The following is a 13,570-nucleotide window of genomic DNA, read 5'->3' on the forward strand; positions in this document are numbered from 1 at the left end:
TTTTGAGAATATTTAAAATTTAATTGAAAATATCATAAAAAAAAGGACACATCATAAAAATCCTAACCAGATTAAAGAAGTATCTCCCAAGAATAAATTCTAGAAAAATCCAACTGCATGTAGGATTAACAGTACCATCACGACATTTTAGATATAAAAACAAACTTTTTATAACCAAAGACAATGCTTTGCCCAAACTCTAACCATTATTATTATCTTTAGAAATCTCACTCCATACATGCCTGACAACTCGACGTTCTATCCTTTCATTCAACGTATAAAGAAGAATAGACAACATTGTACTTTCTTGAACAAATAAATTTAACTATTTTATAGATAGTGAACGTGGGAAAGCTAAATGAGCTATCATCTTAAATAAATGCTTCAAAAGTATCAGCGGTTTTGCTTAAACCACAGTTTTCAAAATTGCAGAGGGTTGGATGACTCAATTAAATGATGATTCTCTGTTTTGAACTGAAAATTGTAATTTTATTGAAGGTGGTTAAAAAATGGTAAGGCTTCTTTTTTGAAAATGGTGAACTGCATTTTATCTGCTTTACTTAACCCTGGTTGCTGGGTTATGCTATATTAAGCTAAATGTAGCCATGTATGACAAACACTCATATTTGATTCTTTATTTTTGAACACGACATGGAAATTTTAATCAGTTATTTACTTTGCTTTTCAGCCCGGCTGTAACTTTATGGTATAGTTTGTTCTGTGTTGAAATAAATTCAGTTTAATTTGTTTGTTTTGAAGTAATTTCAGATGAATTTGCGTTTGGTGAAGGATATTCAGTTTCAATTGTCTGTGATAATGTCTTTTTATTTAATTTATTTGTGTTAAAAGTAAGTTCCATTTGAATCCATTTGTGTTGAGGTATTTGTTAAAATAAAATCTGGTAAATATGTTTGTGTTAATGTAATAAAGGTATGTTTGGCTATGTTGCTGCAAATTCAACCAAGTTTTTTTATGTTAGAGTAAATACAGGTAAACTTATTTGTGTGAATTAAATTCTGTGGACAAATCTAAAGAACTGTACGGGAAGCACAACTGGCTAGGTGCCAGAAGGGGACATTACACTCAGATTTGCAATCTGCATATAAGATCGATTATTAGCTTGTTTATTAGTCTGTGTAAAGGAAAATAACTCTGTTATAACAGTAGCACATTATTTGAAGTTGGTTTTTGTTGTCAAACATTGTATTTTTCATTTCCATGAAAGAAAATCAAGCACTATTAATGTTATGTAAAGTTAGTAACATATCAATGAGTAAACAAACCCTTTCCATTCCACATGCATGCCAAGTGTTTGAGAAATTATTTAGGGCAAGAGGATACACAAATTTAGTGAAAATTGAGTAAGGGTTTTTACAGTGTTCTGCCTGAACCTTGATCCTCAATTCATCCCCTTTGCTTGTTAGGAATCCCCCTAAGTCATGCACCCAAGTTGAAAAGCCAAATATTTGTCTAAATGTGAGGGTTGCCAAGGTTCCTATCATGAACGACACCCAAATGGTTGTCACCATTTCAAATTTGAAAGAAGTTGGGCAAAAATGAAGAAGTTATTAAAAGTAGGGGTTTACCCTTCTACGAACTCATCAGAGGTTCTGGGTGTTCCAAGAACTTTGAGAACCTCCAATGGTTCCCTTTCCCAATGAAAGTCTTGACAAGTCTTTTGGCGGAGTTCCATCAAACTTCAAAAGTTTCCAAAACCTTTGTCGGCCTTCAAAAAGGTTCTTGGAACCACCCTGAGCGTTGATAGTTAAAAATGATAATGGAGGTGCTTGAATGTTGTGGTTCTTAATAGTGTTGGAACTCCGAACAATGCATAATTGATGGAAACTCTTGATGGGGTTTGAAAACTCGATGGAGGTGACTGATTCCTAGTTCCTATTGGGGTGGAAATCCCCAACAAATTGAAAAAAAGAGAATTGTTTGAACAATTTGGAAGGTAAGAACGGTTCCTATTTGGATAGGAACCTTTGACAAGGAGGAATGGATCATGGTTCTCATTGAAATGAGAACTCTCGACAAGAAGGAAGTGGAGATGAATGTGGCTGTTGACCAAGTTTCATCTTGAGCACATCTAGCAAAGATTAGAGGAAAAGTAAAGGCATTTAGCAAAGAATGAAAAAGGAACAATGAAGAAGCAAAAGAAAGAGTTGGGACTTTTTTTGGTTCCAAGAGCATAAGGAACCACTGATTGGTTCCTAATACCCGAGCAAGTCTCAATGGCTATGAGCTAAGGTAAAAATTGTAAAGAAGATAAAATGAAGAAGTTGGAGGTTTTAGGTGTTTGAACAATTGTAGTCCTTGCTCCAAGTTTCAATTTGTTCCCGGTCAACTACAAACTGTGGACAAAATACCAGGAACATTTAAGACACCATTTTTGCACCATCAAAGGGAAACCATTATTTGCAATTGAAAGCAATTGTGTAAGAAACTGCAATTGTGAATGTGTTCAACAACATGTTTTTGATGAAGTCTCCAGTTTGTCATGGGTAGTTGCATAGAAGCGGCAAAGTTTGTTATGTTCAGGGGATAGATGTCACCTTCTCGTCTACATGCAAACTCATTCTTTACCTTTAAAAGTGTATATCTAATCAATAGAAAAAGGTCTTATAAGGGTTCGTGTGGCTAGAAGTTTTGAGAGTTGGAAGAAGTTGCTAAGGGATAGGATTGTAGAAGGTTTGTGTAGGGTGTTGAATCTATGTTTGTAAGTCATTCATGATCGCATTTACTGTATCTTGAATTGTGCAAATGTGAATTTAAATTGCAATGTGATTGTCTCCACTTTGAAATGTATTGCTCTTTGAATGAAATAATCAAGGATTATTGAACTCTTCATGCACATTTGTTGTATTGGGTTTTTCTTATGGTTTTCTCTTTGTTCAAGGAATGGTGTGAATTCACTTAAGAATAACGAGTGTTACAGTTTCAAATGTATTTTTAAGTATGATTTCATTGTGGGTTTTTGCAGGTCATATTATCATCAAGTGATAATGGTTGAAGTGATCATTAAGATATGTTTGAATGGTGTGCTCTAAAATGCATAGCTTATGACTTTGTAGCCCATGATAGACACTAGTATTTCTCTTTCTATGCTTCAATCTCAAAAATAATTTATAAATCTATGAATTCAAAGCCATCCGTAGTATTGATGATTGATAACTTCATACCAAAGTTTTGAAGATTACAAGGCAGGCAATAGTCATGTATACAGTTTTACAAAACTTTGTAATTGTTTGAAGTTTTATATCTGCTAGGTACTATGATGTAATACTATAATGTAATTTTATTTACTACAACAATAAAGAAACCCACCTAGGTCGTGCAGAGATTGAAGTGCAGTGGAGAAAAGTTCAAAACTTATTTCCTGTTCGTTGACCCATTCTCCCAATGTCTTTGAGCTTAAGGTTTAGCTAATCTTTAGAATTCATTCAGAGAAGTGTAAAACCTATTTCACATGTTCATTGATAACGAGGAATGATTCAAACATAAGAGAAATAAGGTTGTGTTTGAAAAACCTAAGAGTTTGTCAAGTTGAGAAGAATCTGTGAGCAAAGGGTTGTAAGGAAACTGGTTTTCATTGCAAGCATTTCTATACATTCAAATGTCATGATACAAAGTTCAAAACAGCCTCAGTCATGTCCTCAGAGAAAGGCTTTCTTTGTTAAAAGATACGGGCCACTTGATTTCAGTAGTAACCAAATTTATCCTAGTTCCATTCTTAATGGAGTTGGAGAACATTTGGCTAAGTTTAGTGAAAAATGTTCTAAATCAGCAAACAAGCATTTGCAAGCATTTAATGATTTGATGGGAGATTATGAGATATAAACAAAAGATGTTGTCATGAAACTTTTTGAAGCAAAAGATGCCAGGGATTGGTTGTCTGATATGTTGGTGCATTGTATTTCTTTGTGGAAAAAATTCAAAGCAGCATTTATTGATCAGATGTAAATTCATTGATCGATAAAATTGTTCACATTCAAAAGGATGAAGAGGAGCTGGCTCCAATTTTCAATTTAATGTTTGCAAAGACTGTCAGACCTAATGCTGCAATGTGTCTGATCTTATACCTGGGTTCATTCGATGAAAATCCGAGTTTCTTACTGCGAGATAAAGACCCTACAACACCTCATAAAGTATATGCACTTGCTAGAGATATTGAGAATAATCTAAAATATTCAATGATGAAGGGATGTATTTCTGCAGTTATTGAGGATTGTAAAACATCTCATGTGTATGAACAATTTGAAATAAGCAACTTAAACAATTGTCATGATAAGAGAAATTCTGTTGTTTCATTTAATTCATCATTGCATTATTCAAATCATATTTAACTCTAGGTCGAATGTGAGAGGTATGCATATGATATTGATCATCTATCTTTTGTCCAAGCACTGCTCGACATTAAAAGATGTGAAGGAGAATTACCATTTGATTCTCATGCAAGGTTTGTGGATGTTTTGTTTGCAATACCTCAAAGACCTGAGGACTCAATATGCATTAATTTGTTTTGTTAAGCTTATGAGTTCAGTTTGAGCAGTGTGTCATAAATTTGAAACCTCTTAAGGTTGGTTAGATATATGAATGGATTGTTCTTCCTGAGGAGATTAATTGTGATTATGCAAAATCCATCATGTCCTTAATAGGTGATGGTAGTGTGTGAGCAAAAGAATGATATGCTGTATATGGATAAAGATGTATATTGCAATGATGAAAATAATGCTTGTGATCAGCCTATGGATAAAATGTGTGCAGATGAAGATTACAAATGTGATGATCCAAAAATAAGGTACCATGAGGAGAAGGAGATATATGAAGTTGTACCTTTTAGATGCTCCGTCAATAAAGAAATAAAAGTCTGCTCAAATATTCAACATGGTGGACCAGCCTGCATGATTAATGATTATGCTAAAAATGGGATTGTCACAGCCATCAATTTGCAGCTTAGTGATGATGCTGTTGAAGATACAGAATTCATTGATGTGAATGCTTATACAGACAAATGTTCACTTGTGAGTGAACAAGCTTTATCTATGATGATTATCTATATTATTGGATCAGCTGCGTTATTTGATGATAGCACCAGTGAAATTGAAAATTTATCTCCATGCTATTCAATTGACCATGTTAATTTTGTGAGTGTTGATGCTGGGATAGATTCAAAGCTTCATGTTGAAAATTGGAAGGCAAATTTGATTGTGAATATCCTTGCAGTTATTGTCGTGTCATGACAATTAGTTATGAAGAGTTTGATGTAGGGCAACATTCTGAGCTATTTTATCCCTCTCTTGAAGTTATCTAGATGGAGCTGCATTATGATTCACGAGATGGATTAAATCTTGTCATTGAATCTGAAATGGAAAGGTTTGTTGACACATGGGATGCTAATGAAGTTGATGATTTTTATAAAACTCATGATTTAATTGTTGACAAGGATATCATTGATGCAAATAAGTCCTCTTTGCAGATCATTGGACCACATTGTAATGTGGATGAGTTATAGTGTTCGGATGGAGGTGAATGTTAGTGTGATATAATTCGGTAACCAGTTGGAAGAAATGTCTACGAGGACAAAATTTAGATGATAACTCAATTGGTATATCTTTTTTGTTCCAAGTCCTTATCAATATGATATTGATTTTTTAGACTTGAAATAAATTTTTGATTTTAATTTTTAGAAAATCAGAGCAAGTACATATTGATGTATTTCTTGAAGACAATGCTAATGAATGCTTTGAGTTTGATGTGGAAATAAAATATAAGGTCAAATTTCATGATACTAGCTTTTTGATGGATTAGGAACATTTTCATTTTTTAGTTTAGCTTCAAACAAATTTGATGGCACAAGATAGTGATTTGGCTAATATGAAGTGTCACAATGATTCTGGGTGTGACATATTTGATAAATGCGATGTATATATTATTCATCATGAGGAATCTTTGGGTACTAGTTTTCAAGTTTTCAGAAAGGCATGAATAGATTGACAGTGACAAATTCAGTTGGTTTGGTGAAAAATGTCAATGGTAGTGTCAATGAGAAGGCAAGTTGTGGCAGTGTTGTCAAGTTAGGTTTGTTAGAGAACAAGCTGTTTAACATAGGGAAGTATTGGTTCTCCATTTTCAAAGGCCCAAGGCCACCAAGTAATAATTGAAATAAATGTGAAATTAGAGCATTTTAGATTGACTAGTTACAAAGCAATGGAAAAGGCACTTGGTATACACCTTAGAGATCTTCTAGAATCTTGCTAGATTGAAAGAGGCATATGCCCTGAACAAGAGCAACTGTTAGGCCTTGCAGGTTTTCATGCCCCCCATGTTTAGGCCCTAGACAAAAATCTGACATAAAGAATAATTTATTTGGCTAAGTATGGAGTTTTCACCTTGTTAGGTTTTTGGTTTTCCTTGTGCTTGCATGCTTTCTCAATCAGCCCTAATTCCTCACTCATTCCCTTCTAAATGTGGCTAAGTGTCAATGTTGTGGACCTTTTGGGTCATCGGGGTTCCTTTACATTCCTGCCATATCCTTAGTCTCCTCGATCCTCAAAGTCCGAAGTCTTAAATGCCTAAGAGCTCTCCGTTTAATGTCTTCTTTGTTTTTGTCAATTTTTGGCATGCTTCCGTCCACCCTTGCAATCCCCAAAACCTTGCCAAGTTCCCTGTGAAAATGCCTATCTTCAACCCTTAGGAGTTTCAGATAATCTCTTCCCTTGATACCATCTTGGCATTTGGTATGTGTTCTTCCTAATCCTTGGTCCTTGACTCATCCCCTTTGCTCGTTAGAAATTATCCAAGTCAAGAACCCAAGTTGAAAAGACAAATATTTGTCTAAATGTGAGGATTTGTTAAGGTTCTTATTCAAACTATGCCCAAATGGGTGTTGCCATTTCAAATTTGAAAAATGTTGGGCAAAAAATGGAGAAGTTATTACAAGTCGAGGGTTTACTCTTGTCTAGAAACTCATTGGATGTTGCGAGTGTTCCAGGAACTCTAGGAACCTCCAATGGTTCCCATTCCTAGTGAAATTATTGACAAGTCTTTTGGCTGAGTTCTACCAGAGATTTCAAAAGTTTCTAGAACCTTTGTTGGCCCTTGACAAGGTTCCTAGAACCACCTTGGGCACCGATAGTTAAAAAGGATATTCAAGGAGCTTGAACACTATGGTTCCTAACAATGTCAGAACTCCTAACAAGGCAAAATTGATGGAAGTTCTCGATAGGGTTGGAAACGCCAACGGAGGTGATTGGTTCCTAGTTCCTATTAGGGTGGAGATCCTCGACAAAGTAAAATAAAGAGAAATGTTGGAACATTTCGGAAGGTAAGAACGACTCCTATTTGGATAGGAACCTTTGATAAGGACGAACATGTCATGGTTCCAATTGGGATGGGAACTCTTGACAAGAAGGAAGTGGAGATGAATGCATCTATTGACCAAGTTTCATCTTGAGCACATTTAACAAAGATTAGAGGAAAAGGCATTCAATGCGGAGTGCAAAAGGAACAATGAATAAGCAAAAGAAAGAGTCGAGACTTTCCTTGGTTCCAAGAACCCAAGGAACTATTGATTGGTTGAGCAAGTCTCAATAGTTAAAAGTGTAATAAAGATAAATGAAGATGTCGGAGGTTCTGGGTGTTCTAGGAACCCTTGCAAGTATTGATTAGTTCCAATTCCTGCTCCAAGTTTCGATTTGTTCCCAATCAATTGCAAACCCTTGGAATTGTCAATTAGTTCCAATCCTTGTTCCAAGTTTCAATTTGTTCTTGATCGACTACAAAGCCCTAACAAAGCACTACGAACATATCAGATCGCCAGTTGAAGCAAGTAGTGTGCCATTTTCATGCCATCAAAGAGAAATATTTAGTTATAAGTGAAATCAGTTGTGTAAGAAGCTTCAATTGTGAACATGTTCATCAACATGTCGTTGTTGATGAAGACTCTAGTTTGTCACAAGTAGTAGCATACAAGTGACAAATTTTGTTAAGCGTAGGGGATAAATGTCATTTACTCATCGATATGCAAACTCATTAATTGCCTTTAGAAGGGGATTTCTAATCAATTGAAAAATGTTTGAAAAGGGTCCAAAGGGTTTGTGTGGCTAGAAGCTCTGAAAATTGGAAGAAGATGCTAAGGGTCAGGATTGTAGGAGCTCTATATAGGGTGTTGAATCTATGTTCTGAGTCTTTCATGACTGCAGTTACTGCATCTTTAATTGTGCAGATATGAATACATACTGCTATGTGATTGTCTCCACTTTGAAATGTATCTCTTTGAATGGAATAATCAAGGATTATTGACTGTTTGTGCACATTTGTTGTATTGTGTTTTTCTCATGGTTTGCTCTCTGTAATGGTGTACTTACTTAAGAATAATGCGAGTGTTAACGGTTTCAAATGGATTTTTAAGAATGATTTCGCTGTAGGCATTTGCAGGTCATATTACCATAAGGTGATAATGATTGGAATGATCATTAAGATATGTTTGAATGTTGTGATGTAAAATGCATAACTTATGACTTTGTAGCCTATGATAGACACCGATCTCTTTCTCTATGCTTGAATCTCATAGACAATTTTCAAATCTACAAATCCAAAGCCATTTGTAATTTATTCATAATTATTTGATAACTTCATACTGGCGTTCGAAGATTACAAGGAAGGTAGTAGTTATGTATACAGTTTTATAAATCCTTCTTGTAGTTGTTTGAAGTTTTATTCCGCTAGGTACTATGATGTAACTTTGTCACGTATTTTCATTTAGTACCACAAAAGGGGAGAAAAGTGTAAAACCTATTTGCCATTCGCTGGCCCATTCTCTCAGTGTCTTTGAGCATAAGGTTTGTCTAAACATTAGAATTAATTAAGGTGCATTTTGGAGAGCCAACACAGTCATTATTGAATATATTACCTTCCCTGTTTCTTTGGTTACTATGAGATTGTTTGTGATCTTAGGAATTCTGACATTTTTTAAAACATTTGAGTACAGATTATTTTTCTTCTTTCATAGCATATGGCTAATACAAAATTATTATTCTTTTGGTTTCATGCGTGGCATACAATCTTATTTACTAATACTACTCGATGCAGGAGGTTAACAGAAAAAGGTGCTTTGTTATATTGATAGCACTATTTTCAATTTATGTCAATTCCAACCTCATCCAAGCTACTCTTGAAGGTCTGAATTCATTCTTTACTTAATTTAACTTACTCTTAACTATTTAAATTCTTGTGTTCTGCTATCTAATATATATCGATTGACAGACACAATATATTTATTTTCCTTCTCGTCATTCTCAGGCTATTTACTGTTGCCTAGATTAAGTTACTGTTAATTATTCAAATTATCGCATTCTAATAGCCAATATGTATCCATTCATTGTTGCAATATATTAGTTATTATTAGGCTATCTACTGTCACAATTTATTTATTTTCCTTAGGAGTTATTATCAGTTTATCTCATTGATTCTTGAGTGTGATTTGAGGCCAAAGACCTGCTTCTATGTTTAAAAATAGAAATAGAAGGTTTAGTCATCATCATTACTATTTGCAATGGTTTTAGGAGGAACTGACTCAAACATCTTCCCCCAGAATATTCTTGTAAAATGGACAATTATAAAAGTGCAGCTTAGCTATTATTTATGTAAATTATTATGACAGCTCATTTTTTCTAAACTTTTAACTAGTCTAAAAGGGTTACAAAATCCGATGGGAAGATTGGTATTGCAACTTACTCAAGTTAATTTGACAGGATGATATTTTAATAACTCATTAATTTGATACTGCAAACTAAATCATTTTTTCTGCCAGGGGATGCACTACAAATAATAAAAGAAATGTTTCACGCAGAAGTAAACTGGACAGGGAATGATCCCTGCCAAGGTTGGGAAGGTGTTAATTGCTCTGATAACCATGTTGTTGACTTGTGAGTTCATCTTTTCTGCATCTTATCATAGTTGTATGTTATATTTTTTTTAATTATCTAAAATAAAAATGTTATAGCATTACATGAAGTTCCCATAAATAGAGGATGCTGAGACACGTAACTGGAATGTTTAAAATCATTTGAAGAAAGATATAAAATTAATGTCCATGAATGACCGATAACAGATCAAAGGGACCGGAATTAACAAGTACAACAGCTACAATATCAAAGAACTAAGGCTTAAAAAGGAAGGCCCTAGACTTGAAGAAAATACAATAAAGCAAGAAAAGAAGGAAAGCAAAGAAATGGAAAATTCACTTTATTTTTAATGATTGAACAATGAAAAGATAAACAATTAATTCAATACAGAAGAATCTTCAAGCATTTTGCTGAAAAAAATTAAAGCCTAAATACAACTAATTTTTACTTGTAACTTCTCCATCTCATTATTTGCCATTAACTAATAATTCAAAACCTAGAAAGCAATTGGAATACAGAGAATCATTACATTACAGTTGCTTCTTATTCTCATGCGTCTGGAAACGGAAAGTAAACACTTGAAACAATAAATTTAAATTGAAGTAACAAATCTGAAGATTGATATATGTGCAATAAAACCAACTCAGAAGTTAGTTCAATTCACTTTATTTTTAATGATTGAGCAATGAAAAGATAAATAATTAATTCAATACGGAAGAATCTTCAAGCATTATTATTGCTGAAACAAATTAAAGCCTAAATACAACTAATTTTTACTTGTAACTTCTCCATCTCATTATTTGCCATTAACCAATAATTCAAAACCTAGAAAGTAATTGGAATACAGCGAATCATTACATTACAGTTGCATCTTATTCTCGTGAGTCTGGAAATGGAAAGTAGACACTTGAAACAGTAAATTTAAATTGAAGTAACAAATCTGAAGATTGATATATGTGCAATAAAACCAACTCAGAAGTTAGTTTAAATCTCAGACATCAAAATTTTGGTAAGCGTTTTTTTCTGGTTGCTGATGTCTTTAATTCTCATTTTCTCATTAATGAATTATTATGGGCTAATAAAAAATAACTCAAAAAGTTTTTTTTTTCAAGAATTTTCACCCATAATCACCTTTCAATTCATTTTGATTGTCTTAGTAGTTTCAATACGAATATATAAATGTCGCGAAATAAAAATGTTACATTACCCTAATGTTTAAGATGTTTATGTAATTGTGATGCAGCAGAGTAATCTTTACAATATTTCCAAATTCAAAATAAGCCTCTGTAAAGGAAAATAATTCTCTGTTGGGTATGGCATTTGAATTTGATACATTTATTTTGTGTATTCAAATCAATTGCTAGAGAGAATTGAAGAATTGATAACTTCTCTTGTCATTGTTGCCATTTGAAGGAAATCAACATGATACTCTATAACAGTGTTTATAGCTCTTTCTATATTCAATAGAAATAAAATTGTCTTCTATATATCCTGCTTAACACAGGGTGTTGTTGAAGGGTAATATCTCAAGATGTCTTCAGCTGCAAGTGTCATTTGGAGAATTCTCATCCATACTCTTCCTTATTGTGATTGAATTGTTTTGCAGAGATCTCTCTGAGAAGAACCTTCGTGGTAAACTGCCTGCAGAAATTGGGTTACTTTCCAACTTAAATTCCTTAATTCTGACAAGCAACCTTATAGAAGGAAATATTCCAAATGAAATAGCTAACTTGACAAATCTTCATACTTTGTAAGTATTCACGAAGCTATGTGTTGTCTAAAAGTTCAAAACTAGAAATAAATTGATTTCAAAATTTGACATATCAATAAATTATTTTTACAGCATTTCTAGTGGCTATTGATGTTTGTCGTGGTAGGATGTATGGATTATGTGCCAAAAAGGAATTTTTGGTATATAATAGTGTTTCAACCCTTGGAAGTGCGCATGTGGTCATAGACTTCTGAATATTTTGTTGTATTAAAATTTGAATACCATAGGATTGTATATTGTAATGTCCCCTTTCTAGCACATATTGTATGAGGTTGTCGTTAGCCTATTTCTCCATGGTCTCATAGGCTAACAGGACATTTGATGGATCTCGAGTATATTTGGCCTACATAGTTTCAGTTGTAGGCGGTTTTGAGATGTTTTGGGATACTTACTATTTATATTAAGTCAGTTGGGCCAGGTTAGGATCATCAGTAGTTCATGGATATATCCTATCGATGGTAATTGTTGATATCGACTAGAGATTTTAATAATCGTTTGTGATTATTAATTTGTTTATCAATAAAGTTAAGTTATAGAGTTAAAATTAAAATATTTAACTTTATTGATATGGGGACTTAAGTTAAAGGGAAAGTTATTTAAATATTAAAAGTTTCCCTTCATTAAAGGTACTTAGAGACTTAAATATTAAAAGGGAAGTATTAATATTTATCCCACATTAGCTGGAGAAGTGTGTGGACTTTCCTCGGAATGTTATATAAGACTCTTAAGAGTTCATTTTCAGTAGGTTGGGATTGAATAAGAAATTTATGAAATTGTTTGGAGAGTTCATCTTCAAGGGCTTGGAGGACGAAATCCCTTTTTGCTAACAATATCTACGCTGTTGAAAGACACAGTTTGGGGATTCGATTGGTGAAACATTAAGGTAAAAACCTTATCATTCAATATAGTTGTTAATTCTAGTTGATACAATTTTAGTTGTCTAGAAAGGGCCGATTTGAGGAGTTGAAGTCTGATCTTGAAGCCAAACTTCTGTGATCGAATTACCACTCCCTTGTGAGTGTCGTACAAGCCTGGGCAAACCGTACATGCTGAGAACAGGACCGTACCAGTCTGGAAATCATCTACAGCCAGCCGTCCAAGTCTGAAATACCTAGAGATGGGCTGTACAGGTCTGAAAGTGCTAAGGGGAAGTGCTGTACTAGTCTGAATTCACCTACAGGAGTGCCATACAGGTCTGCAATCTTCAGCAAGGGAGTTGTTTCAAATCTGAAACCATCAACAAGGGAGCCGTACAGTGTTGGATTGTAAAGACAAAGGTTTATTAATGCTGTTAATGATTTCAGTGGACATTCTTATGTCTGGAGCAGCGAATTTGGTATGCAAAACACATTGTGATGTTTCATTTATTGAGGAAATCTGAGCAGTAATTTGCTGTTAATGTTTCCCAGAGCTGTTGGTGTTAGAATAGAAGATGTATTTGACTCAATATTGTTGATGTTAATATAGCAAGCTGCAATATCTATATTTTGTGTTATAAATGTGTTTGTCAATTCTTCTATATCCTTTCCAAGCAACTGCAAACTCAAACAAAACAAAAAAATCAGAAGTTTTAAAAAATCAGTTTGACACCAAGGGCAGCCATTACATATATGCTAGTCGAATGAGAAATTTTTAGTGCACCTGTTTGGTCACTTGATTCTTGTGGATTTGTTTCTATTGACAACACATTACTACGATATTTGAATTGCACCTGTACTAAGTTGATTATATCAAATAGCTGTCTATGCCTCAGGTGACTTATTATTTATAAGTTTTTACACTTTGTGTATTCAATGCTTCATTTCAAAGGCAATAATTTTGATAAGAGGGAGATTTTACCTGCTGATAAGCAATTCTGTACTTCTGCACATATGATTTCCTTCAGATAACT

At 33.9% G+C, this 13,570-nt stretch overlaps 1 protein-coding gene across 5 annotated transcripts in view; it reads left to right on the plus strand.

The window, feature by feature from the left end:
• The first annotated feature begins 314 nt into the window (after positions 1–314).
• The window catches only part of LOC131067642 (LRR receptor kinase BAK1), a 277,687-nt gene continuing 264,431 nt past the window's right edge, over positions 315–13,570 (plus strand). Inside the window, exons 1-7 of one of the 5 annotated variants that reach the window (XM_058002734.2) lie at positions 342–512; positions 4,768–5,024; positions 5,307–5,376; positions 5,480–5,608; positions 9,094–9,181; positions 9,815–9,929; positions 11,515–11,658. In XM_058002734.2, coding sequence (XP_057858717.1) covers positions 5,594–5,608; positions 9,094–9,181; positions 9,815–9,929; positions 11,515–11,658 — 362 coding nt within the window. In that variant the 5' untranslated portion in view covers positions 342–512; positions 4,768–5,024; positions 5,307–5,376; positions 5,480–5,593. Of the gene's footprint in view, positions 513–582; positions 707–4,767; positions 5,025–5,293; positions 5,377–5,479; positions 5,609–9,093; positions 9,182–9,814; positions 9,930–11,514; positions 11,659–13,570 lie in introns of those variants that run through there. The other 4 variants (XM_058002735.2, XM_058002740.2, XM_058002749.2 and 1 more) reach the window with 4 other exon arrangements.

This window comes from Cryptomeria japonica, chromosome 5, assembly GCF_030272615.1.
Source record: "Cryptomeria japonica chromosome 5, Sugi_1.0, whole genome shotgun sequence".
NCBI lineage: Eukaryota > Viridiplantae > Streptophyta > Pinopsida > Cupressales > Cupressaceae > Cryptomeria > Cryptomeria japonica.